Source organism: Capronia coronata (genome assembly GCF_000585585.1).
Source record: "Capronia coronata CBS 617.96 chromosome Unknown acBCG-supercont1.2, whole genome shotgun sequence".
Classification (NCBI taxonomy): Eukaryota; Fungi; Ascomycota; class Eurotiomycetes; order Chaetothyriales; family Herpotrichiellaceae; genus Capronia; species Capronia coronata.
The window spans coordinates 993,977-1,020,377 of record NW_006912894.1 but is presented as its reverse complement, the minus strand read 5'-3'; the positions used below and the strand labels follow the sequence as shown (position 1 = coordinate 1,020,377).

The 26,401-nt window shown below is 53.3% G+C and overlaps 8 protein-coding genes across 8 annotated transcripts; 5 read left to right on the top strand and 3 right to left on the bottom strand.

Moving 5' to 3' along the window:
- Positions 1 to 205: 205 nt before the first annotated feature.
- Positions 206 to 1,051, top strand: A1O1_02030 (uncharacterized protein; the record flags this gene model as incomplete). The annotated part of the gene is made up of 1 exon (XM_007722942.1): positions 206 to 1,051. The coding sequence occupies one exon, from the start codon at positions 206 to 208 to the stop codon at positions 1,049 to 1,051; it is 846 nt and encodes a 281-aa protein (XP_007721132.1).
- Positions 1,052 to 1,210: 159 nt separating this feature from the next.
- Positions 1,211 to 2,459, top strand: A1O1_02029 (uncharacterized protein; the record flags this gene model as incomplete). The annotated part of the gene is made up of 4 exons (XM_007722941.1): positions 1,211 to 1,398; positions 1,480 to 1,635; positions 1,760 to 1,937; positions 2,028 to 2,459. 4 exons carry the CDS (start codon positions 1,211 to 1,213, stop codon positions 2,457 to 2,459), a joined length of 954 nt encoding a protein of 317 aa, XP_007721131.1.
- Positions 2,460 to 2,876: 417 nt separating this feature from the next.
- A1O1_02028 (uncharacterized protein) lies at positions 2,877 to 5,037 on the bottom strand (the record flags this gene model as incomplete). Its single annotated transcript, XM_007722940.1, has 9 exons — positions 2,877 to 3,074; positions 3,191 to 3,419; positions 3,501 to 3,627; positions 3,687 to 3,830; positions 3,895 to 4,146; positions 4,232 to 4,396; positions 4,461 to 4,541; positions 4,598 to 4,946; positions 5,002 to 5,037. 9 exons carry the CDS (start codon positions 5,035 to 5,037, stop codon positions 2,877 to 2,879), a joined length of 1,581 nt encoding a protein of 526 aa, XP_007721130.1.
- Positions 5,038 to 5,755: 718 nt separating this feature from the next.
- Positions 5,756 to 6,924, bottom strand: A1O1_02027 (uncharacterized protein; the record flags this gene model as incomplete). Its single annotated transcript, XM_007722939.1, has 2 exons — positions 5,756 to 6,197; positions 6,515 to 6,924. The coding sequence occupies 2 exons, from the start codon at positions 6,922 to 6,924 to the stop codon at positions 5,756 to 5,758; spliced, it is 852 nt and encodes a 283-aa protein (XP_007721129.1).
- Positions 6,925 to 7,683: 759 nt separating this feature from the next.
- Positions 7,684 to 8,706, bottom strand: A1O1_02026 (ribokinase; the record flags this gene model as incomplete). The annotated part of the gene is made up of 1 exon (XM_007722938.1): positions 7,684 to 8,706. One exon carries the CDS (start codon positions 8,704 to 8,706, stop codon positions 7,684 to 7,686), a length of 1,023 nt encoding a protein of 340 aa, XP_007721128.1.
- Positions 8,707 to 13,786: 5,080 nt separating this feature from the next.
- A1O1_02025 (uncharacterized protein) lies at positions 13,787 to 14,915 on the top strand (the record flags this gene model as incomplete). Its single annotated transcript, XM_007722937.1, has 2 exons — positions 13,787 to 14,792; positions 14,848 to 14,915. The coding sequence occupies 2 exons, from the start codon at positions 13,787 to 13,789 to the stop codon at positions 14,913 to 14,915; spliced, it is 1,074 nt and encodes a 357-aa protein (XP_007721127.1).
- A 2,124-nt stretch (positions 14,916 to 17,039) lies between these two features.
- On the top strand, positions 17,040 to 19,619 carry A1O1_02024 (carnitine O-acetyltransferase; the record flags this gene model as incomplete). Its single annotated transcript, XM_007722936.1, has 2 exons — positions 17,040 to 19,440; positions 19,498 to 19,619. 2 exons carry the CDS (start codon positions 17,040 to 17,042, stop codon positions 19,617 to 19,619), a joined length of 2,523 nt encoding a protein of 840 aa, XP_007721126.1.
- Positions 19,620 to 20,556: 937 nt separating this feature from the next.
- On the top strand, positions 20,557 to 25,261 carry A1O1_02023 (uncharacterized protein; the record flags this gene model as incomplete). The annotated part of the gene is made up of 3 exons (XM_007722935.1): positions 20,557 to 20,865; positions 20,948 to 21,045; positions 21,133 to 25,261. The coding sequence occupies 3 exons, from the start codon at positions 20,557 to 20,559 to the stop codon at positions 25,259 to 25,261; spliced, it is 4,536 nt and encodes a 1,511-aa protein (XP_007721125.1).
- Positions 25,262 to 26,401: the final 1,140 nt, after the last annotated feature.

The window sequence follows — 26,401 nt, the reverse complement described above, 5'->3', positions numbered from 1 at the left end:
ATCACCGTCTGACCTCACGATTCCTCCAGTGTGACGGGCAACAGCCACAATGCAGTGCTTGCCGGTATCGAGGAGAAGCGTGCGAATACAGCCGAGCCGAGAGCAAGAGAAAGTCGGTGCCCTTCCGGTCCTGCTGTGCTGGCCAGGAAACAAGGGAAGATGGACTAACGTGTGACCGCACAGACGACCGAGCAATGCATATATCATGGTTCTTGAAGCCCGGATTGCCAACCTGGAGGAAATGCTATCCCTGGCAGCCGGCAGCCTTGATCCGCACGGTCTGATCAAAGGAGACGAAACCCCCCTGGGCCCTCTCGAGTCTCAGTTCGACTCCCCCCTCAACGGGCCGGCCGACGCAGCAACAGCCTCGGCGATAGACGACCTAGCCGACGCCCTGGGGACCTTCACGCTCGGCGATGCCGGGGAGCTTCGGTTCTTCGGGGCGTCCAGCAATTTCAGCATCATCCAGAACCATTCCCTGCGAGTGGCGTCGTCGGTCGATGCGCGGATCCGGGGTCTGAACGCCGCTCGCCAGATGCCCGATTACTTCGAGCCGTCGGACGAGCTGCGCGACCATCTCCTGGCTCTGTACTGGCGATGGCAGAACTCGTGGCAGTACATCGTCGACCGGGAGTCATTTGTCATGGATCTCTACGTCCACAAATCCGGTCGCTTCTGCACGCCTCTCTTGCTCACCGCGATCCTGGCTTTCGCGTCTCGATACTCGTCCCGGCCCGAACTGAGGACAAATCCCGAGGACGCCAATACCGCGGGAGAGATGTTCGCATTGCAAGCCAGGACAATGCTGCACCATGAATACGAAGCTCCTACCACGTCCACCGTCCAGGCTGCGGGATTGCTTGGTCTGTACTCGGCCTCGGTCGATCGCGAGGGCCTCGGGTTCATGTACATTGGCATGGCGTCGCGCATGGCCATGAATCTGGGCTTGCACTCGGATGCTTCGGCGTATGTGTCCAAAGGGATCATTTCCGAGGAAGATCTGGAAGCTCGCAACATTGCCTTTTGGGGGATATATGTCTTGGACAAGTAGGTCCCCTCCCCCCTCCACCGAGAGAGAGAGAGAGAGAGAGAGAGAGAGAGAGAGAGAGAGAGAGAGAGAGAGTGAGAGAGTGATAGAGTGAGAGAGTGAGAGAGTGAGCGACAGCCATCTGACTTCCTTTTTGTCTCTTCTAGACTGTACTGTCTCGGGATGGGCAGGCCCGCAGGCATTCAAGAGTTCAACATCACCACGGCCAAACCCAAGGCTCAGGACCGTGTCATTGCTTTGCCCGAAGAGCAGCTCAAGTTCTCCCAGCCGTGGCCCACCTCTCACATCGCCGAGAATGCCATGAAGATGTGCGAGATCTTCATCATCACGTCGGAAGTGGTCGACCAGTTGTGAGTCAGCAGCCTTGTTTCCCCTTTCTTCCTTCTGAAAGCCAGATCCTTCAATCTGTTCCAGCTACTGATGAATCCCAGGTACGCCCAGAGGCCGATCTGGACGGAACGCGAACGAGACGACCGAATCACCCAAACCCACCTGCGACTGGTGAAATGGTTTGATGGCCTGCCGAAAAACCTCAAGATCTCCGAGTCCAGCCTTCAACCTGCCCCGCCTTATGTGTATCAAATGCAGTAAGTAAGAGAGACTGATTGCCCTTTCAAGTTGCCGATTGCTCATTACCGATGTCCCATTGCCCATTGCCTACACCTTCTGTTTTTGTATCATCGACACTGAAACCCATCCTGACCGACTTAGTCTCCAGTACCACGTCGCGATCATCCTTCTCCACCGCCCATTCTTCCGAATCCTATATCACAGCCAGACCAACGGCGATTACGACCCAGAGGGCGGCGACGTGCACTCGCAATCGTGCCAGGCGTCAGCGGCCAAGATTGCCAACATCTACCGCATCTTCCGCGAGAATTATACCAACGTCAGTTTTGTTTTGTGAACCCTTTCTTTGGAGACTCAGACAGCGCAGACTGCAGACTTTGACTCAAACTGACTCTGACTCGAACTGCAGCGGTGTGTGCCCATTTCTGCCGTCCACCCGGCCTTCACGGCGGCCATCATCCATCTCCTCGACGTCAAGACTTGTAGTCCCGTCGGCCGGAACAAGGCGCGGCGCCGCCTGGACATCTGCCTCACCAGCCTGCACGAGATGAACATCAATTGGGACTGGGCCAATCGCGCCATCCGCGCCATCCGCTCCTTGGCCGCGCAATGGCAGGTCGACCTCAGTCCGTCGGCGGGCTTCTTGCGCGAGATCAGCGAAGAGAGCCGATTGCAGTTTCAGCGCTACGAGGAATCGTGTCTACCGACCGGCTCCGGGCCAGGTGCCGATGGTCAATCTCAAGCCGCCCCGGTCAGGCCTGTCGATCCCTTTGACGAGTTCTTCGAGGCTTGGACTTACGACCAGATGGATGGAGCGTTCAACTTCTTCGATGACAATTGATCTTTGTTTTTGGTCTGGTCGGTTGGTCGGCGTGTGGTCATTAACAGCGATTTGTTGGGACTTTGATTGCCTTGAATGACTATAGCAGGACTAAGGGAGCAAGGTACTTTTTGATACGGGCACCACAAACCCAACATAGGAGAACCTCTGAACTGTGGCCTGCCCACTCACCATTCTACAGTTTTCGAGCTCCACTGCCAAAATGGTCGTCAACGACCCTCACGCTCTGATACCTCCGCTGCTACCTATTCATCCCTCCCACCATTTCCAGCCCTAGACATCCCGGAACCCCTGCTCTGCTCCCCTGATGATCAATCGTTCCCATCTGACCTCTTTTGACGCAAAGTGTCCTCCTTCAACAACGGTTTGTGGATTGGCTACCTACCAACCGTGGTTACCTCTTCGAGAAATAATCCCTTACTCATCCAGAGTCACTTCGGCCGATTTCTCCACGTTGTTTCGTTCCGGAGCCTGTGCTTGCGGGTCTTTGCCGACAACCCCGTCAAGGATGCGAGAGTCGAGGTCCCGTCTCTCTTCCTCGGTGAGATTGGTCAGACGAACAGCCACTTTGTCCTCAAAGATTCCATTGATCTCTTCGAGAGAAAGACCTTTGGTCTAGAAGGGGAAAACGATGTCAGCCAAATAACGTCTTTAACCATGACAAGGCGGTGCCAAAGCATGTTTGGAAGTCGGGAACCGGGAATAGCCAAAGCAAAGCCACTCGTACTTACCTCGGGACAAAAGTATATGAGGAGACCAACGTTCAGGGCCGGCAGAATGATGAACAGCAGGTAATATTTCCAGCCGATGGTGGCATAGCCAGTGGTGGAGGATTCGAGGAACGGCAGATTCCCCAGGAAGAACACGGCAATGCTCCATCCCATGCCTTTGGCGCGGACGTGTGTCGGGAAGATCTCGGAGCAGTAGACGTAGATGGTGGTATCGACGAACCCGCCGTAACTAGATAGCAATCAGGAAAGTCAGCTTGGCCGTTGAGAGGTTCCTCTTCTGTATCAATCGGAGTGATGCCTGGCAACTTACAAGGTGATGAATCCAAAGAGCATGGCGACCCCGGCGCTGAGAGCCGCTTTGTTGGTCGTCCCACCATATTCGGCCACAATTGCTGCCTCGATGATGACAAACACGATACATCCAACGTATCCGATGACTGGGTTGGGGGATATGGTGTCAGCAAAGTGCAGCTCGGCAAGATCGGCCCAAACTTACCCATACTGCGGACGCGGCCCAGCTTGTCCAGATAAAAAGCATTGGCGAAGTTGCCGACACATGCCAAAGTGATCCAGCCGGCGGAAAGGAGCAGTGAGTCCGCACTGTCGAATCCCAGGCCAGCCACCAAGACGACGATGTTGCCTAAGAAGCGCATGTTAGCTTTTGTGGCCTGTGTTTCTGGAAAGGGGCTTGGAGTTCAACTCACTATAGATGACAATTGCTCCGTTGGCTGGAGACGCCCACATGACCAGAGTGGCGACGAGGGTTCTCTTTCTCAGATGGGGTTTGGTGAAAAGGTGCAATAAGCTGACGTCTCCATACGAGGCCTTGTCCGCCGCACACTGCGAGGTGATTTGGAAGAATTCCTCGCGCGCAAAGAGCTGTTCGGGGTCCTTGGGGTCGTAATGCAGCTTGGCGAGGATCTTCCATGCCTCGTCTGGTCGTCCTTTGCTCACGACTAAACAGTATAGATAGATGTTAGCGCCCTGTGCTGTGATCGTTGGTTCTCAAAAGGGCAGCCACGCTGATGGAGGAACACTCACGCCAGCGAGGAGACTCCGGAAGCCAGTATACGAAGAAGCATAGGAGCAACGGCCAGAGGGCCTGCAACGATAGAGGAAATCGCCAGTTGAATGAGGCGTTGGCGGAATAGAAGCTACCGACGGCGACCCAAGCGGCGACAGTGTATCCCACCAGGAAAAATGCACCTTAACGCATCGATCAGTAAGGCTGGCCTATTCTTGGAGTTGCTTGCGCTCCGCCATCACCTACCATGTTGACCCACCAGAAGTCCTCGAATGGCAGGGGGGGCGACCTCTGCGATGTAGACTGGGACCAGCGCGACTAGCATTGCTGGACAGGAGAGTCAGCACCCAATAGCAGAACGCGTCCAGCATGGGGGAGCATACCGGCGGCGAAGCCAGTGATGAAACGGGCCACGATGAACATGCCGACGTGAACAGAGCCGGCCTGGAGAGCACCGCCAACAATATTGATGACGGCGGCGGAGAGCAGCGACTTTTTCCGACCGTGGGCATCGCTGAACCATCCGACGAACAGGCCGCCAAAGATGGCTCCTGCAGAGAAAAGTCCGAAAATGGTGCCGATGATGCTGTTGCTGTAGGAGTAAAGCGATGCTTGGGTGGGATCGGTCGTCAGCCCCATGTAGGCATACCAAGTGGGCTGGCCCACGGTCGTGGAAATGATGCTGAAATCATAGCCGTAGGAAATACTGCCCAGGCAAAGAGATAGAACTATCTGTTTTATCTCAGTCAGTCTCTGGGTTGAGGGAAGAGCAGCATATGGATCTTACTGCGACGTTGGCCCACGAGAGGCTAAGATGAGCCATTGCTGTAGACAGATGTCTTGATTGACTTCGACGGATGATGATCGCTCTGGGGTTCTTGGTCTTGGTCTTGGTCTTGGTCTTGGTCTTGCATTCCTGGAGAGAGAAAGGAGTAATATACAGCTTGACGGTCCGATCGGTCCGTCATACTGCATTGCATCTCTATGTCAAGATGGCACAGCGATACACATATCATATTGACATATCTGACTCTGAAGGACCGAGGCGGTCCGTGACGCTGGGATCCTATCTGATAGTCCATTTCAACAGGATAGCACCAGGCGTGCGGCACAGCACATACGATCATCCTGATGCTAGATACCCGAGATGTCATGTTCGATAGCGCTCGCTTTATCCGGATACTTGTCATCCTGAAGGGAGGGGAGCCCACTTACCCCAGGATAGTCTTCCATCTGGAGCATTCGATAAGATCGGTCATCTCTGGATAATTGTTATCCTGATACTTCAAGTTGGAAGCCTCAGCCTTCTCGATAGATAACAAACCTTGCGACTGACCGTTCTCAGGGGAGGGAACCGTATAGCGGCGACACCAGTAGTCCATGGTCTAACTACGGTTAGCGTAGTCTCACACCAAGCGGCAAGAGAAATCACCTGTTTGGTCGTTTGGTGTCTGTCCTTCGTTGCTTTCGGGCGCGTTTCTACCCCTGGGTAGGTAGGTAAGGTAGGTAGGTATAGGTATAGGTATGGGCATGTAGTAGAATCACAATTTACTAGCCTTCCAGACCGGTTTCCTCTTCTCCGCAAAAGCAGCCAACCCCTCCCTCGCATTCTCCCCTCCCATCAAACCTTTCCTAAACCTCTCATCGACCAACTGATACCCTCTCTCCACACTCGCCGTCTCCCACGTCACCCGCAGTGCCGCCCTCGTGACGATGATGGCGTCAGGACTGATTTCGGCGACTCTTTTGGCCAGTTCAACGGCCTCGGCGACACACGAGTCCTGCGATTTGGACACGTGGTTGATCAGGTTCAGACGGAGAGCTTCTGACGCGGAAAGCGTGCGGCCTGCCATGCTGATTTCGGAGGCGAGTGGGAGGCCGATGTTGCGCACGAGACGGGGGAGACCGCCGGCGCCGGCGTAGATGCCGCGCAGAGATTCGGGGAGGCCGAATGTGGCTGTGGGAGAGGCGACTGTCATGTCGCTGTTGTATTTGAAGGAGGTGATGTAGTTAGCGTGACCGAAGGCATCGTGAACGAAGGTATTCAATAAGGTATGCCATACGCCATATGCCGTATAAAATAACATGAAGCGTTAAGGAAAGAATCGAGGATTGGAGTAAGGAAATGCCAGTCTTGGGATGGCCATACTCGCGAGTCTCTGCCGATGTTGACCGCAGCGTCTGAAGAAGCACCACTATCACAGGCAGAAATGCTTCTCTCTAGCCAGGATGGCCTGGCGTCAAGGTGTCTCAAAAGCCGCATGGAAAATGAGAACACACCCAGAGAAAAAGCGACTCACCAATTCAAAACAATCTCAAATCCACCACCCAATGCAAACCCATTCACCGCCGCAATGATCGGCTTCTTCCCTACCCTGCGACTAATCCCCCCGAACCCAGAGGAAGGGTGCATGGCCAAATACGGCTTCTCCTCGAGGACCTTGGGATCGCGTTTGCCAAGCTCGATCAAGTCCTGGCCCGCACAGAAGGCTTTCGGGCCCGCACCAGTGATGACGGCGACGCGGAGAGTGGGTTCTCGATCGAACCAGTCAAAAATGCGGTGGAGGTGCCAGTGCACAGGGAAAGGGATGCTGTTCATTTGGCGTGGGCGGTTGATCGTTACGAGAAGAACAAAGGGTGTTGGGTAGGATAGCAGAATTGATGGGTCGGAAGGGGGTGAAGGGAACTCGGTTTTGATAGACGACGACATGTTTGACTTCTGGTGGGCTTGTTGTTTCGCTTGATGGTACTGATGTGGGTGAGTATTACCTGCAGGGGTCACGACGTTTGCAGGACTTTGGAGAGTATTGCAAAACGTAGGCGAGCTCGGGATATTGCCGTTGGGGTTGGATCTTGGTGGTAATGAATTGGTGGTGATAGAGGATGATGGTTGGTTTTGTGGTGTCTCACTTCTGTATCCTGCACCGACGTCGATGGTGAGACAAGAGACCCGAATTTGGGACCACGGTCGAGTTCCTCGTCGTCGTTGTCGCAAGATTGGGGCAGTGATGGGTGATGATCAGGGAGCCGAGGTTGGCGATTGAGATAGACAAGGGTACCGGGGAGGCGAGTAAAACTTACACTCCTGCTTCAGTGTTGATCTAGTAACCCTTCTTGGGGTCTTGGGGTTTTTGGATATCAACGGGCACAGTAATGAGATAGTCAAATGAGGTCAAACAAGAGAGTCAAATTGAAGCGTCAAGATAGTAAGCGACGCCGAGAAGAGAGTGTCGTCAACTTGAACCTCGGTTTGATGCTTCTCCGCACCGAGCACCTACATAGGTCATATGAGTATCGTGGCGGTGGCACTGGACTTCCTGGACGATCACACTCTCTCGCAGTTGCCAGCGAATGGACAAGACGGTTCCAATGACGGTCTCGTGGTTGGATAAAATACCTGTACGTTGAATTGCATCTTCGCCGTGAACGAGTAGGTACACCGAATGGCTCATGATGCGTGTCTTATTGACTATTCGTATCCGAATGGAATACTCTCCATGGCGCCATCTCTTTGCACACATTTGGCAGCAGCTTCGTTGGCCTTGGTCACAGCTGTTGCGATATCAAGGCTCTCCAGGTCGTGCTTCATGGCCGTATGTCGAGCTAGTGCTGTTGAAAAATATCCCACAAACGTATCTCCAGCGGCAGTGGTGTCGACGACTTTCTTGACCTTGACTGCCGAAACCATTCCTCTGGTCTGGCCAGCCGAGTAGTAGACACCGCGTGATCCCAGAGTCACCACGACTATTGAGATGCCCGCGAGGTCATGCAGATGTTTCGTGAGTCGATCAAGATGTGACTCTTCCAAGTCACCTTCATCAGGCACTTGGATGCTGTTCAGTTCTTCCACCACTTTGAAGAGCAGCAAACACTCCGTCTCATTGACCACCAGCACAGCCAGGCCTGCCAGCGCTGCTATCGGTATACCCTCCGGGAAGACCGGAGCTGGGTTGAAGATGACGCAGGTTCGATTTTCGGATGAGTTGAAGACATTCAGCAGTGCCAGCACTGTGCTTCGAGGAATCTCGCCCTGCATGACGATCACATCGGGCTCGCCGTCCCGACTGATAATAGGCATGAGTTTCTTCAGGTCATTGACACGGTGGTTGGCCCCAGGCACAACCAAAATCCTGTTCTCCCCGTTCGAGCCTTCGTCCACAATGATTGTTGCAGTGCCTGTTTGCACTCCCTCAATCTCTTCCACGCCTGTGGCGCTCACGCCGCTCTTTTCCAGCGTCGGCTTGAGCAGAGATGTGTAATACGGATCACCCTTGCCCACAGCCCCGATCATGTCGACAGTAACATCTTGTGTGGTTTCGGAAATGAATGCTGCCTTGCCACATGCCACTGCTTGGTTCGCACCTTTGCCTCCAGCATGTACAGTCATGGAGGTGGCTTGTAATGTTTCTCCAGGCCCCGGTACCCGTGGTGTTCTGGTGACAAAGTCGATATTGAGCGAGCCAATGACTCGAATCACGGGTTGAGGAGCCATGATATGCTAGAGTAGGAATTTAAGCTCCTGAGCGTGAGTTTTTCCAGCTTCCGACACGACGTCCAAGGATTGCGCGCAAACACCAGTGGCGTCAACAATATCGCTTTCGTCCGTATCCGCAATTCCGAGTCAAGAACAGACGGTTATGAATGAGGGACTGACAGGCTTCCCTTCTCCTAGAGATCGTAGAGGAGAGAAATTGTAGAGGCAGATGTACTCATAAAAATCCACCCGTTAGGTGATGTCATGTGATCGCCAAAATGTGGTGGCAGGCACTGCAGACAAAAGAGGACTCCATACCGGACAGAGACTGGATGGAGCAACGGTTTCGTCTATATTCTAAAGAACTAGATGTACAACAGAGTCGATCCAGGTATGCAGGCGAAAGTGAGAACAAGTTTCGGTTGTTGATTGTTGAATCGTGGCAAAATATTTCATCAAACACTTGATAATCATCAAGTAATACTACACACTATCCACCAATCTATACCTGACGGGCCTCTACCTGACGGGCCTCTACCTGACGGGTTAGTTGCTGACTTCGGATTCTGAGATGCGTATGCTGTTTAGCAGTTCTCTGATGGTCAGCGGCGAGACTGCCCTGCCCAAAACATCTACTCCCCAAATGTCGGGCAATTCCTCCAGACACTCGGCGTCAAACTCTTTGCCGACATGCAAGTCCATCTCGGCTGAGACACATCTGTAGATCATTTCTGAAGTACTTGTTCTCTTTGTGGAGACGGTCATGACTGCAAAGTGAATCCAACGACATGAGCAAGACTCGACTCGTCATTCCACCCGTAACACATCGCGAAGCTTGAGAGACGACATGACATGTATATCTGGTTACCCTCTGGAAGATGGGTGGGAGACACGCGATGAAGAGTCATCAAGCAAGAGCGCAGCCACCACAGCAGATGTCTTTCGAGTCCCCAGTAACCTTTCCAACATGCGGCTGGCGATGTCGACCTAGGATTCGTGGCAAGATGTAGCCACTCATGAAGTCCAGGCGCATTGCTGCTTTCAGGAGTGCACCTCTGACCTCAGTTCCCAGTTGCACTGAACCAGGTCACTTGGAATGCATAGATGTAGACGTCCAGTTGGACCATGTTTCACTTCCTTCAAGATTGATGGCACACGCCAGGATGGACAGAGGAATCGTGGATACCGCGGCAGGCAAACCTGGGGTCAGGATGCTTCGGCGCAACTGCACAATTGTGCAGAAGATGTAGGAGACTGAGTCCACGTGGTTGAACAACGCAGGGGGGAAAGCATACCTTTGGCCGGCGGCACATCGTTGCAAAGCACAGGTCTGGACAAGTTGCAGATCTGACGGATCGTTGCCAGCAACGTTCAACCACGGCTGTAGCCTCTCTCGGCATCTAACAGATGACAGGTGCACGCGTGGCTGGTTGTTGGCGGCAGGTTAGTCCTACTCGAGGCGCGGTTCATGGCCTGGTCCGTTCTCAAGGTTGCCTGTCAGCCACCACAACTGCGCACAGACACAAAAGGAGCAGAATCAACAGAGAACGTGTAGACGTCGAGACAGGTGGGATTGCGCTTTGCAAATGCTGTGGTCAGATACAGGAAGGAGCTCGAACAATCGTACCTCTGTTGGAGGTTGGCCATGGATCTCAATGACCGGCGAGACCAGTAATGTCTGAGGGTGGCGGGCAATAAATGTGCAACTCTCAGGTTTGGCTGGTTCGTAGCAAGGGCGTCAAGACGAGAATTGGCACCAATATGGCCCCGAAGGCTCAACACCGGATGGGAGCGCTGACGCTGGTTATGCAAAACAAGCTGCACCCCAAAGAACTCGAGCGCCTTCAAGGTGCGCCATCATCTGATCTTCTCCCGCTGTGGTCCCTCATTGTGCAGTCATGGCTAGACAAACGACGCAGGTGAACTATGGAGCAGACATAAAATCTTGACTTTTTTCAGAGGGAGCGTCGATGCAATCGAAGTCGAGACCTTGGACAGTTCTTGCTCTGCAAGGCCTAGACAGGTCGACGCACAGAAGGACAACGAGAGTATCAGCTCAACTACCACACATGGATGTAAACTCTGGCGAACACAGTGGCAGGCCATTACCTGTAGATAGGGCCAGTGGTGGACTCGATCGTTGAGAGCACCTGAAAGCACTGCACCGAAGGTGCAGCCTAGTCACAAGAACAGCAAGCGAGTTGCGTGTGGAAGGTCTCACCCTGACCGCCCCGTGCTGGTTGATTTAGGAATCTGGGGTTCCGCTGCATGGCGTCGTGAATCGTCTGCGAAACGGCAACCGACAGCAAGAATCCAGTGGTGTCTGAAATTGTCACTGGTTGGGCAAATTTGAGGTACTGCGGACGCAAGGTACGGCTGCATAACCAGTAAGGAGTTTCCTGCATACCACTTCCAGATGAGGCAGAGACGCTGTAATGAGGCCTGAGATATGGCAGGAGCCAATATACTGCAAAGATCCGGAGCGTGGGTGAAAGCTCAAGAGAATAGAATTCCCACTGTCCCCGGCTCCTCCGTAGCAACACACTGATAGTAGATGCAACCCAGGAAGATTGGATGTGGGCTCGGGCAATGTGTACTTCCCGAAGGGAGCCGCCTGGAGTGTCACATATCTCCTTCTCTCATCAGTCCACGACATCTAGCCTGTAGCAGAGACTCTGACTTGATAGTATGCCGTATGTGTATGCTGCTGAGAGTATGACCCCAGACAGGGGAGATTTCCGAGGAGCTAAGGAGGGGCTGAATGATCAATCATACATGGGAAGCCGTCAACTGACTGTGGGCGTGAGAGGGAGACGTAAGCATCGTTTTCCTTTCACCATCGTTACTGGGTCTGTCTTCTTCTTCGGTCCTTGCGGGCTCTTCAGCCTCCTCGGACACTGACCCGCCACGAGACTGGCGGACGGATCGAGCAGGGGATATTGGGGACTGGTCCCGGTGTAGGGTCCGGCGGAGGCCGTCAAGTCTTTGCAGACGTTCGTTCAATCCTGGACTGTGGTTGTCGAGATGTACAAGTGTCAGACCCATGTATGTAAGCTCCTCTTCAATCTGGTCCAGCTGGATGGATGGTGACAGATGAAACGAGCCATGGCCACGAAAGCAGAACGGAGGAGAAATTATGCGGCCTGAATTCCCAGTATCTACCTCAGGTAGTCAGTGGCCGCGTCGGTCCTTTGCTCGGAGTCGAACCAATGGCTGGTGGGCGCAGGCTGATTGATGCCTTGCGGGAGGCTGGCGAGTGTTAGCGACACACTAACGTGTGCACTGACGATAGCCTTCAAAGCCTTAGGGCACCTACACCGCGAGCTCTAGGCTCTCAAGCCTTTAAACCTGCCACACTTCCGTGGATTGGTTGAAACGCCCAAGGAGCCTTAGGCTCCCTAGGCTACCTTGATTACCGGTCCAATTAGCAAAGCCTGGCACCAAACTCGCTGCCGCCGCCGCTAGAATCTCATCGTTGATCTCGGTGCAGTGGGCAGAGTCTACAGTCTAAACTCTGAAGCTTAGGGTCCCCTGTTGGCTCCGTTTCACCAGCCTCGTCATCTCAAGACTCGTCTCCATCGCCGTAACCCGACAGTCTCAATAATGTAGGCGAGCACGGAGGACAGTGGGCAGTGGACAGTGCTATACTCTGTACTGTGCTACACGCCTCGACTACTGCCACTCCCCACTCATCTGTATCGTCACACTGCGGCCGGACATTCAGTGTCCAGTCGACCTGCTGTGGTCGCAGAAGGGAACACCACTACAGAAATGTCCTGCGCCAGAGGTGAACCACAACAGGTTGCTACCCTGGCCTACACCTGCATCTTTTCAGCTGTCATATCGACACATTCGTCGTATATCAAGGCAACATCATTCCTCGCCTGACGACGACAAACAAGTCAGCCTGGACCAGAAAGACATGAAATTCCATCCACCCCGCAGATGGACTCAGTCCAAACAGAAACCAAGAGGCCTCCGTAAAGACCATTAAATTGCATTCTGATGCCCTTGAAGTGACTCGACTTGATTCTCTTCTTGTCCTCGTACCTTTGTCTGTCTCTTGCTCATTCACTCTGACTCGATATTTTCCCCGGCGTGTGCCTTAAACTCGCGCTCTTTTCCCCCTTCGCTCCTTGTCCGACCAGAGTGTCGAGATATTGCCAGCCTTCTTCTCTTGTCAAACCCGTGTCAATAGCAGTGTCGTCAGCTCGCTGGCCCTTGCAGCCCGGAGTTCGCTGGGTGTTTCAGACCAGATTGCCTGTCAGATCGTCGCCGGCGACCAATCTCGCCCAGCCGGTTAGTGGCCCCCGCAGTCCATCGGCATCCCAACTGCGTTTGGTTTAGGGCTGCCCTTCACCCACCCCTAGGATTTCTGAATCTAGCTAAGATCCAGGTACCTTGATGGTTAGGAACTGACCTAATGCAAGGAACCCCAGCTTCGTGGTGCTTAACCAGATGCCAGGGGCCCCGGCACCTCGCTCTCCGAAGTGTGCCTAAACCGACCAGGGCATCCATTGGCCTACTACCCAACAAAGAAACCTCAACGCCATACCTACACTACTACGTCGACTGTTCATATACAATCTCACTCCTTGCTCCATCATATCTTTCTCCCTTTCTTCACCCTTGGTCTTCAATTCTTTCTTCAGTCTTTTCCTCGGCCATTCCGCCATTCTTACCTTCATTTTGGCTTCTGCGCAGTCTTCACTCCTTCGACTGCACGAGACAGGTCACTCTTTTCACACATCAACCAGAAAAGCACGGTCTGGGACCGTGTCGTTTTGAGCCTCAGTCCGTGCCCTTGGTGCAAACGGAACAGACCAACGCTTTTGGCCCGAACCCACCGCACAGGCTTCTAGAACTCTACCTCACCTGGCGTGAAGATCAGAAACTTGGGTCAACAGCAGGACACAGCTTCACCCAGCCAACTCTCACGAATCCACGTAACCTGCTGCCCGGTGCACTTGCAATACCTGCCACATTCTGGTATCAAATAGACCTCGAAACAGCCTCTCGAGTTCAGTTCTATCAATCAGTCCATCGACAACTCAATCAATAGTCCCAGAGACCATTATTGAGTAGTTCTTCAATCACCATGAAAACATCATCCTTTATCGTCGCCGCGGCCTGCGCCAGCCTGGCTGCGGCCACTCCCCTAAACAAGCGTGCTTGGGCCACCACCTACGAGATAGTAACCGTCACTGTCACCGTCACCGGCTCCCCTCCCGCCGAGACAGCCGTTTCATCCATTCAAGCCATTCCCACTGCCGACGCCACTTCCTGGGCTGCACCCAATTCGGGTCATGCTTCTGGCCCTGGTGCATGGTGGGGTGCATGGCGTGACTGGGGAAGCATTTCTGCAATTGCAACAACATGGGCAACCCAGTCCGCTGTGACGACCATCATTGAAACATCTGCTGCTGCCACGGCCACGGCCAGTGCAAGTGCTGTGATTCCTACGTATGCTACTCCATCGTCGCCAGTTGGTCAATCCAGTGCGAATGCTGTGGTTCCAACGTATGCGACTCCTTCATCGTCGCCAGCTGGTCAATCCAGTGCGAGTGCTGTGGTTCCTACCTACGCTACTACGACCTCGGCGCCAGTTAGTCAATCCAGTGCGAATGTCAGCCCGACCCTTTCCAGTTCGACGGCGGCTGCAGTCCCGACAACAGTCTCCTCGGACTATCAACAAGGCATCCTCGATTCTCACAACATCCATCGTCGGAATGCCACTGTCTCGAACCTGGTCTGGAGCGATGAAATGGCGTCCATTGCCGCTCAGATCGCATCCAGCTGTGTCTATGCCCACGACACATCGGCTGGGGGTGGCGGCTATGGCCAGAACATTGGCGCCGGTGCTCCGCCATCCGATATCCCAGCCATGATCACCGACGAGATGTATAACGGCGAAATCAACTATTATCCTGCATACGGCGTTGAGCCCGACATGAGCAACTTTGAGAAGTGGGGTCATTACTCGCAAATCGTTTGGAAGTCGACCACCTCCGTTGGATGCGCTACTCAATACTGCCCGAATGGACTGGCCAATACTGGCAGTGGTGTCAGCCCTTATTTCACCGTTTGCAACTACAGCCCACCTGGTATGTTTCCCAACTCGTCTCAGAACCTAAGTGCATGCTAACATTCCGGACACAGGCAACTTCGGCGGCCAGTATGCTGTGAACGTGTTGCAACCCCAAGGGCTTCCTACTGTGACCCTGTGAGAAAGCGGTTCTTCTTTCATGACCTAGTAACGACTCCTTGGACGACCACTGGAGATATCAAGATGTTTTTTCAAAAGTGACACTGCCTGGGCGTTGGGAGAGAAATGCATTCTTATTCTTTCAGCCTCAAACCTCATCCCCGCGTGGGAGAGGCAGCATGCTTTCAGAAGGCAGCGGCGTGTGATCGGGTTGTTTCTGTTGATCGTGGGGTTGGACGGAGCCGTGCCGCGTCGCACATAGGGCATTGCTTGAAGATTTTTCTTTTCCTTCTCAGGAGCGTGTTGCTTCAGCATCTGACTGGTATGAGGTGACCCTCTATTTGGATGCACTGGACACCACACTGCTCCGGACAATTTGTTCATGACCATTCGGGCCATTGTTTGGAGGACTTTGAGGAGAGAGGGACGGCAGGCAGGGGGGAAATCGAGTCTGCAAAGCAGACTTGAAGCCTACATGTACAACAGCATTTCGCATATTCACAATCAGCATTCCATGGTCCACAAGTTGCAGCTTTCATGACTGAGTACCTACTGAGTACCTAGGTACCTGAGGTATGTAGGTATCCATCATGTGATACTAGTATCTGCATACCTACCTACTGACTAGCAGTTGTCGATGAATACGAAGCATGGTCTAGTAGTGGCGAACCGACACCCGTTGAATTCCGTCTGCCAACGGACGAGATTCGGCAAGAAGTTGATCTCTGTTACTAACTCGTTCTCGCCGTGTGGAGGGCTGAACGGGCCATAGGCTCCCTAAGCTAAACGCTACTAGGGGCACACTGCCCACTGGAGTGCATGCTAGTACTGCCACAGGCGCCGCTGTCTGTTAAGCGAACCCCGTCCGAAGCCTCCTTAGCCTTTCCCCGGGTTCTTTTCCACTTATTAGCAGGCATCGCGGAGAAATGGAAGCGTCTGTTTGCTCTCCGCTTTCCCATCAACCGGGTTCGTCGCTCAATTCTCGGCCACTGCAGGTCAGAACCACAGCTACCTGGCTGCCTAGACCATCGTGTTATCTTAGCCACAACGATACATCTCGTACGGTGTAGTAGGACCTATAGCTGATGAGCGAATTAACACAGGAGACTCCAGACAAAAGGGCAGCCCACGGATCAAAATGGCCTGAGGGTGAGATCCCCGGACTGTTCGCGTGAGCACTGCCAAATAAATAGTATGTCACGCGCACACTCCAACCTCATGTCTGGCTGCTGGAGGAGGAGTTCCAGTACCAGTTGTCCAAGTCTTGCAGTGTTGGTGTTGATTCATTTCTTAGCCGCTGCACCTCAAAGCTCTTTCTTACACCTTCATCTAACCTCGATCCCACGGCTACTGCGGCTGTTGTTGCGGTGCAGTGTTAGGGCAGGATCCAGAGCAATACCTTATTACTGACTCGCACAAGGGAAGACTATTTCCTGTCTCCTCCACCGGCGGATTCAATCTCCAACCTCCAACCTCGGGCGAAGAGTTCCAGCTTAGCCTGCGCTACTAGTACCACACTGCACTGGTTGTGCAGCTCAAACTGCGCCCACATATCGCTCTGCGCACTTCTGTACGTGTAACCTCTTTTTCCTTTCCTCCGAAACTGCCATCAACGAACCACCACTGCATCATGTCCATGCTGGCACACCCAATTCCGGCTCTTGCCATGGGCGACGCCCTTCGCCCGTCGGTCTGCGATACTCCGGGCTATGACTGTTCTGCTCACAAGTCTTCTGACGATGCGGAACGTGGAGAAGCGCAGCATCACCTGTGACCAACCCGCAGCTCACTTCCTGTCCCATGCCATGTGGAGGCGAGCAGGTGGTTTGGATCTCTCATTGTGCCATGCAGTGGTGCAATGGATCAGACCCCTCCTGATGGAACGATATTTGATTTCTCCTGAGTGTGATCTATCCAAATTGCATCCCACTCGAGCCCGATCTTCTCTGGTCCTGTTCTCTCTTAACGTCTTTGTGATATTGGCATCCTGGGGTATTGACCTGGCTTCTCTTCATCACAGGCGACTTTCACCCCCATGCCGTCATACTGCTTGTACGATTGCCATTACTTCTACCGCACCGCCCTTCGTCTTCTGAGCATTGCTACCTTGGTGGCTGCACTTTACGCATGATTCAGGATATTAACCATGCCGTCTACGGTCACAGGAACCAGATACTTCGCCCGCCCCAAGTCCATCGACGAGACTCTGAAAAGTCCAGTCCGTCAGGACGAGGCCACGATGGGCCAGACTCAAGACGGCCGGTCGCTGCAGGCTGCCAGGGATATCAAAGAATCCTACACAAAACAAGAGCAGGAGCCATGGTCCATTCCGTCGGAGAAGCAGACAAAGCAAGGCATCACGTTCGCTGCGCAGGACAAGTTACCCAAGCTGCCAATTCCCGAACTCGACTCGACCATCAAGAAATATTTGGACGCGTTGGCTCCTTTGCAGTCTCCCGCCGAGCACAATGAGACCCGAGCAGCGGCCAAGGAGTTCCTGGAGCACGACGGCCCGGAACTGCAAGAACGTCTAAAGAAGTACGCCACGGGCAAGACGAGCTACATTGAACAGTTTTGGTATGATTCTTACCTCAACTATGACAATCCTGTCGTCCTGAACCTCAACCCCTTCTTTCTCTTGGAGGATGATCCAACTCCGGCACGAAACAATCAAGTCACACGGGCAGCCTCCTTGGTCATCTCGGCTCTGTGCTTCGTCAGAGCCGTCCGAAAAGAAGAACTGCCACCGGACACACTGAGAGGCACACCGCTGTGCATGTACCAGTATTCGCGCTTGTTTGGAACGGCCAGAGTTCCGACAGAGAACGGGTGTGTCATTGGACAAGATTCGGATTCGAAGCATGTCGTGGTCCTGTGTCGTGGCCAGTTCTACTGGTTTGATGTGTTGGATGACAACAACGAGCTAATTATGACCGAGAAGGACCTCGCAATCAATTTCCAGGTGATCGTGGATGATGCCGAACAAGTTCCCATCTTTGACGCAGCTAAAGGCGCTCTCGGAGTGCTAACCACTGAAAACCGAAAAATCTGGTCGGGCCTGAGGGATTTCCTGACCAGGGAAGAAGGATCCAACAACGCCGAGTGCCTTTCGATGGTCGACTCCGCCCTGTTTGTCATTTGCCTGGATTATACGGAGCCAGCAGACGTATCCGCATTGTGCGGCAACATGCTGTGCGGCACGAGTGAGGTGGTTCGCGGTGTTCAAGTCGGCACCTGCACCAACAGATGGTACGACAAGCTTCAGATCATCGTCTGCAAAAATGGCAGTGCAGGAATCAATTTCGAACATACCGGCGTGGATGGCCATACCGTGCTTCGATTTGCGAGCGACGTCTACACCGACACCATCCTCCGGTTCGCCAAGTCCATCAACGGGCAGGCCCCAACGATGTGGACCAGCCAGAGCCCTGATCCATCCAAAAGGGATCCGGAGAGCTTCGGCGATGTCAGCACCACTCCACACAAGCTCGAATGGGACATGACTCCGGAACTGCAGATTGCCTTGCGGTTTGCTGAAACCCGTTTGGCGGATCTGATCAACCAGAACGAGTTCCAGACATTGGATTTTGTGGGATATGGCAAGAACTTCATCACCTCGATGGGCTTCTCCCCTGACGCGTTTGTGCAAATGGCTTTCCAAGCTGCTTACTACGGTCTGTATGGCCGGACCGAGAATACTTACGAGCCAGCCATGACGAAAATGTTCTTGCATGGTCGCACGGAAGCCATCCGCACCGTCACCAGAGAATGTGTCGACTTCGTCAAGACTTTCTGGGCGGACACGGCCGCCCAGAAGAAGGTCGACGCGTTGAAGACTGCCACGCAGAAACATGTCGCCACCACGAAAGAGTGCAGCAAAGGACAAGGTCCAGACCGGCACCTGTACGCTCTTTATTGTGTGTGGCAACGCAAGGTGAACGACGAGGGGGCCGAGGCAGCGAGCACGACCGGATTCAGTTCCAATGGGTATTCAAGTCCGAACGATATGAGTGATGCAGGCAGCCCTAGGAGACAGGACGAGATATCGCCCAGTGGTCGTTCCCGAGCCAGCACAGATGCAAGTCGCTCGCCAGCGCCCCACTCTCAGCATATGCCACCGCTTTTTAGTGATGCTGGGTGGGAGAAGATCAACAACACAATTCTCAGTACCTCCAACTGCGGGAACCCATCGCTACGCCACTTCGGCTTCGGCCCTGTCTCTGGGGACGGCTTTGGAATTGGATACATTATCAAAGACGATTCGATCTCGGTTTGCGCGAGTAGCAAACATCGTCAGACCCAACGCTTCGTGGACAGCCTTGAGTCCTATCTGAACGAGATCAGACGCTTGCTCAAAGCTACTAAACCCAAAGACGCTCCGGCCGGCAAATCTACTCGAGCCAGGGAGGCGGAAGATAGGACGGGCAAGGATGGTAGACTCAAGTCTAGGGGCCGGCTGATCAAGGCCGAGGCTTCCCGGTTCGATGGAACTCAGACTCCCGCGAGTATGGAAACGGCAGAGGTGGAGGATGATGGTTTGGGCGGGTGTAAGTTTCTGTTCCTTTTTCATGCTTCTTTTGAAGCGCCACTGACCTATATGACAGACGGTTTCTTTGATGCCGGGATGCTGCTGCAAGCCCTCAAGAAGGAGCAGCCCCGACCCGCGGACCAGATTGCGCAGAGGAAGAGGACGGTTGGCAAGAAGCTTGCTTTGACAGAATATTGACGCGTCCGCGGGTGTTGGAAATGATCGGCCGAGCGGGATTGAAGTTTGCAAATATATGACATTGAAGTGCACAATTGAGCTGGCAGCACATCAGGCAGGTAGGTACCTATGCCAGTCTTGGGACATGACGGGATTTGACGATTCGCATGGTCTGAGCCAACCGGGTGATGTTGGTGCCTGGGATAGCAAGCGAGCCAATAACGAAATGGTATGGACAGTGGTGAAGGATACGAAATACGGCCGACCGAACTTCTGTTTTCTTTCTGTCGATACCATACTTGTTCTTAAGATATTGTGTATACGGACTACTATAATAAGTGAATATTATGACTGTGAGGATTCGATGGAGGAAAAGACAAGTTGTAGATGTAGGTGGCTGTCAGGCTGTGATTACTACAGAGTAAAGGGACCGTTGCCGTCACCGTTGCCGTCACCGCCGATGGCCTGATGTCAAGGGTGAGAAGACCCTGTGGCGTGACCAGACCTACTTAGCAAGCATAGTACTGCTGTATCACGTGATAATATGGTGCCCCGTTCGGGTATGGCGAGCCAAGACAGTCTCACCTAGACCGGACTAGCGTGTATCAGAGCCAGCAGTCCACCACTCGCAGTGCGCAGTCTGCAGTCTGCAGTCTGCAGTCCCTACCTGCTACCTGCTACTCTGTACCTAGTACTCCGTAGTACTAGTAGGTGGTGACTGGCCTCGACCGAACTGCACTGCAGTCCTGCGATCCTCGACTCAACCTAACCACTACGCTACCTCTCACACTGACGACAACACCTACCCACGCTGTCCAAGGTCGTGATCAGAGTCTGCGACGTACTCGTTGCTGCTCGCTCGATGCGCCTTGCGACACGTTAACATCCCATCGGCTCTATCGTCTCGCCACACTGCACCCCCGTCTCCCCGAGCCTTCCTCCCCACTCCTCTTCCGCCATGGCAGCAGCTACCATGTCCTCCGCCGCCGTCCACGATGGGCTCCGTGTCGCTGCCCTGGACAAAGAAGACAGCATGTTCCAATCGATCCCTCCCCCTCAAGTCCACACTCCCCCTACTACCGACGAGGCGAGCCACAAGGACGATGACGCAGCCTCGAGTTCCTCCCTCTCCGATCTCGGCGATGATCTTGAAGATGAAGAGAACAGAATGAGGTTCGAAGAAGCGGCTCGTGCAGGCGCGGAAGCCGAACAGTTCTCGGAGGTCAAGCCAGATCGCTACGAGAATGGCGTTCCTATCTTCACTCCGGTATGCGCTCTATTTGTGTTGACGTGCCCGGTCATGCTTGGACGATAAGGTGAACGATAATGGCTGATACACGTGTGAACAGACAATGGAACAATTCAAGGATTTTCAGCGATACGTGAAGGGCGTGGATCCGTATGGCATGCAGTCGGGCATCGTGCTGATAGATCCCCCTGAAGAATGGTATGTTGCTTTTTGCCCACAAGTGTCGCATCCAGTCAATGGCATTTGACCGTTGGGAACCAAGCCACGGAGGCTGACCTGCTTCAGGAAACGTGCCCGCAAGGCCCTGGACGAGTTAGTCAAGACGATCAAGATTAAGAACCCCCTCACCCAAGAATTCCATGGCGCCCAAGGCATTTATACGCAGCGCAATATGGAGAAGATGCGATCCTATAACCTCCCACAATGGAAAGCCATTTGTGAGCAGACCGAAAATCAACCTCCCGCACGACGAGGGGAGAAACGTTTAAATGCCGACAAGTTATTGGGACGCGGGACGACCAGACCCCGGAAATCCGAAGCCACAGGCACTCCGGAACCTTCAAAGGGTAAACCTGGTCGAGGAAAGGCCAAATCGATTAAAGATGAACCCAGTGATCACGACTCAACTCTACTCGCACCTCCTACCCCTACTAGTCCTGACGTCAAACCGGCTCCCCTAGACAATGACGAAGGAGAAGATGGAGCCAGAGACAATACGGAACCGACGCCGACAAAGGGCAAACGAGGCAGAAAACCGGGAAGACCGCGAGGGCGACCGCCCAAGTCATCCACCACCAAGAAGGAAGGTGGAGGCAATGGGGCGGAGACTACTGTTGCAGCTCGGCGATTGAGGAATGCACGTGAGGCCAACGACGACGTGGACGAGGAAGCCTTCCGAGATTTCGACTATCGTGTCTATGATCATGATCAATGGACAGCTGAACGCTGCGACGAGCTCGAGGACAAGTATTGGAAGAGTCTCAACTTTAGTAACCCGATGTATGGTGCAGACATGCCGGGGTCCTTGTTTGACGACGACACAAAGGAGTGGAATGTTGCAAAATTACCCAATCTGCTGGATCTCCTCGGCGCGCCAATTCCCGGGGTCAACACTGCATATCTGTACCTGGGGATGTGGCGGGCTACCTTTGCCTGGCATCTAGAAGATGTGGACCTCTACAGCATCAACTACATCCACTTTGGTGCTCCGAAACAGTGGTACAGTATCTCTCAGAAGGACGCACCCAAATTCGAGGCCGCGATGAAGACGTTATGGCCGTCAGATGCTAAGAACTGTGACCAGTTCCTGCGCCATAAGACATATCTCGTTTCCCCGTCGATCCTCAAGTCGAGATTCGGAGTCACTGTCAATAAAGTCGTCCACCGTGAAGGACAATTCGTCATCACCTTTCCCATCGGCTATCATTCTGGGTTTAACCTGGGTTACAACTGTGCCGAATCCGTCAACTTTGCCATCGACAACTGGCTACAGTATGCTCCCACAGCACGGAAATGCCGATGTGAAGCCGACAGTGTCTTTATCGATGTCGACTGGTTTGTCCGGAAGATAAATGGTGAACCGACACCAGAATATGAGGAAGTCGAGGTCACCGACGACGAAGACGACGTTGACGAGCCTATGGACTTACCAACGCCTCCAAGCAGCGACCGCGGCAAGGTGAAGACAGCCCAAAAGAGGAAACGTGCTCCGAAAGACATGGGACCGAATAAGAAGGCGAAGAAGCTCATCAAGATCCGTAAAGTCAGCAAAAACCAGCCTTGTTGTCTCTGTCCGAACGACTTTGCGTGGGAGGAACTTTTGCCTACCACGCATGGTCAGCGAGCACACCGCACCTGTGCCATGTACACCCCCGAGACCTACGTTGCCAACAAGGACGGCAAAGAAATGGTCTATAACGTGGAAAATATCAGCAAAGCACGCCTGGAACTCAAATGCTACGAGTGTCGCCAAAAGAAGGGGTCGTGTTTCCAGTGTTCGTCAGCCAAATGCGCCAAGTCATACCACGCCACATGCGCTATGCAAGCCGGCGTTCAGGTGGACAAGGGCGAGATCGCTGTATGGCATGAAGGCGTGGAATATCGCGATATCGGGTTCGACTGGAGATGTCGTCTTCATCGGACTGTCAAGCGGACGAGGATCACGAGTGAACTGTCGGCTTGCAACCACGCCAACAGCTGTTGGCAGAACGCGGAATTCCGACAGTTTTTGTATGATCTGAAAGAAGGAGAAGTGATCCAGTTTCAAGCTACCAATAGCGACGACATTGAGGCGGGTCTTGTTGTGGCAGGCTATGATGAGGGACAAGGTTCGGTGCTTGTCAAGATTGTGCCCGACCTCAAAACAGCCAAGGAGGTTGATCCCACGTCGATTCTTTTTGTCGACAGTGCGACTTCATGTTTACAGAAGCCTTCGGTCAGCGCACTTGAACTACCGGAAGATTTGCAAGGAAAGACTGCTTCACTGCCCGAGTCCACGGAGAAGAAACCAAGCGCAGGCGATCCTTTCACCGAGGAACCGAGAACTGAATGGGCCGAATTTGCTTCTGCAGAGCCACCTCTCAACAAGGATCAGAAAGCTGTTGACCTCTCCAAGGACAAACAACTGTGGATTTATTTGGGAGAGTCGTCATCAGAGGCGAAGGCCCATTACACAGCTGATCCCAACAGACGGGTGCATGATCCAACATCAAACTTCCTGGAACTGGTTGCACCTGCGAAATCTGTCATGGCACCGCCTCCTCAACCGAAGCGTCATTCTCTTGCGGTCCCATATCCGTTGCTCAACGTTGCCGCGAGAAATGCTGCAAGGGTCAACATCCGCCAGAACTCCCTAGGTAAACACGGGACGACACCCCGATTGCCCGGAACATTCAGCGGAACGACGCGCGATCTCACCATGAGCCAGAATGAACACAAGAACCAACCAGTGGATCACAAGTCCAGTCAAGTGAAGCCTTCACAGTACCGCGATATTGTCGCTGGTCAAGAAGCACGGCTGAATGAGCAAGCAAGGATTTTACAACGGCAGCAGGCTAAAGCTCAACAACTGGATGCTGCCGATCACGCGAACAGTATGCCGCATAACTCAATTGGCATTGACCATGACGCCGTACAGCGACAAAGACAGTTCCAACAACAAGCATCTCAGCATGCTAAGCACATGAAGGAATGGTCGAATGATCCCTCTCTGCCTCCGCTCAACCAATATCATGACCATTTCCCGGCTTTTAGTACCATGGATTCATCCAGTGGATACGGTGTTACTTCAGGGATGAGCCCGAGCGTACGAACACAACAGTACGAATACAGTAACGACTGGATGGCTCCCAGCAATAACGGTCGGAAGTCAAGCTTTGGGACACCTGCAAACTCAGGAATGCACTCGACGCTTTCGCCTCATTTCGATCCATCACAATCGGCTGAGATCACCCCTTTCCCAGCATTTGCTCCACATTCGCACCTTCAGTTCTCATATCCGGGGGACTCCAGTCAAGGTTCCGGTACAAACACCTCCTATCAGCCTTCGCCGATGGAAAGCATTCGAGCTGCTGCAAATCAACCCCCTCCGCCTCCTCCCTCTGCCGAGGTTGAACGTCAACGGCGGATTTCCAATCCCGCCTATCCTTTTAAGAGTCCCGACCAGATCAAGGCGCAGAAGGGGGCGGAGAAGATATCGCCATCTGGTAGTAGACCGAACAGCTCATACATGTTACCCAGCCCGAGGCTACAGCATGATTCGTACCTGAGCTCCAACACATCGGCAAGCCCTGTGCACGCGCTCGACCCTCAAAACCCGCCTCAATTTATCAATCCCAACGCCACACAGATCAGCCCTCCGGGGTCAAGCGCTGGTCACAGATCGGCTAGCGGCAGCTTCTCCGGTCTCGGGATCCGTCCGACAATGGACTCTTCTATGCGGCCTCGCCTAAAGAAAAGTATGTCCCTCGACATGGATATCGACCTGGCCCCCTTTCCGGCCCATTACATGCAAATGAATGCATACGTCCCGAAACCTTTGACATTTGATCCTTTAAGCCATGTCAATGCATTCACGCCCTCCAAAACTCAGACCACGGAACCGTCAATAGCAGCCCCTTCTCGTCAACTACTGGGCAGCTTGGAGAAACGCCCGGTGGGACCTAATGGGCTCAGGCTTAACGATCACCCAGTCCCCAAGCAGTTGACTGATTGGGAAGAGAAGGGAGGCTTCTGGGGTCGTGTCGCAGGCTACTACATTCAGAAACATCAAACTGCAGCCACAGTGTACAAGTCACCGTTTGCAGGCATAGGCCAACGGGCAAATGGTCGCACACTGGCCCAGAGATATTACGATAGTCTGGAACCGGAGCAACAGGCCAGAATTGAAGAACATCTCCAAGGCCGGATTGACTGAATGATTGATCGACGGGATGAAGGAATGCTGGATGATATGACGCCAGAATCATGTTGTCGTGTCGAACAAGATGCAACGGGCCAAATGCAGGACAACCCGCAATGTATGTATGGAGAGTTCGGCCTGCATTGATCAGTCCATTTTGTACAGTGCATGCATAATACGGGATGGCATGACGGGACGGCATGACGGGATGAAGACCAAGAATGGGCTGCTTCAGATCGGCGAACACAGGCATTGAAGAAATGATGCTGCAGGGTCTTGGTTGGGTTTGCGACCGCGACGGATTCGCCGTCAGTCAATGGGGGAATGTTGCATGTACCCATGTCGTTGTTTACCGTCTTGCCATGGTATGGTGTTCGTCTTGATGAATTTCGTGCACGACTTCTCCCAGCACTTCCTTTACGCATGAGAAGACGAGAAAACGGAATTGAATTATACCAAATCTTTACACTTCAGCACACTTTCGCTTCTGTTTGCCTGTAGAGTTGGCTGTATAGTACTAGTAGATGGAGGTAGAGAATGGGTTACGTGTTAACACAGCCCCAACGCTCGACATAAGAACACGCCGAATAGAAGGACTTGTATACATACACACGACAGGCCATGTCAGCTACCTAGGGACCTATCTATGAGTTTGCCAACGGCACTGGCTGATATGGACGAGATGATACCAAAAGCATCAAAGCATCAAAGCCAGCTCCCGAAGTGGTGCGACAAGCGAACTCTTTCCATTCTTGATGCTCCCTCGAAAAAGTCTTCTCCCGCTCGACCTGGATGGGAACTGGGAGCGTCAACTCCAAGAGGGAGGGAGCCTCACTGGGAGGTATATCGGTAAATGTAAAGGTTTCTCTTTCTTGTCCACCTTCCCGTCCAGCCTTCGGTCTCGGTATTCTCCTCCTCCTTGTTTCCAAGAGCAGTGGAAGTGGAACCAGTGGTGGTACTAGCAGGAACCGTTTCCTTCTCCACCTCCCTCTTCCCCCTTTCCCCTTCCTCTTCCTTTTCCTCTTTCCTTCTTCCCCTTTCCTTCTTCCCCCTTTCCCCTTTCTCTTCCTTTCCTTCTTCCCCTTCCTTTTCCCGATGGCAGCAACTTCATGTAAAGCCCTCGCACAAGCAGCCGGGTAGTGAGTGACACTCCAG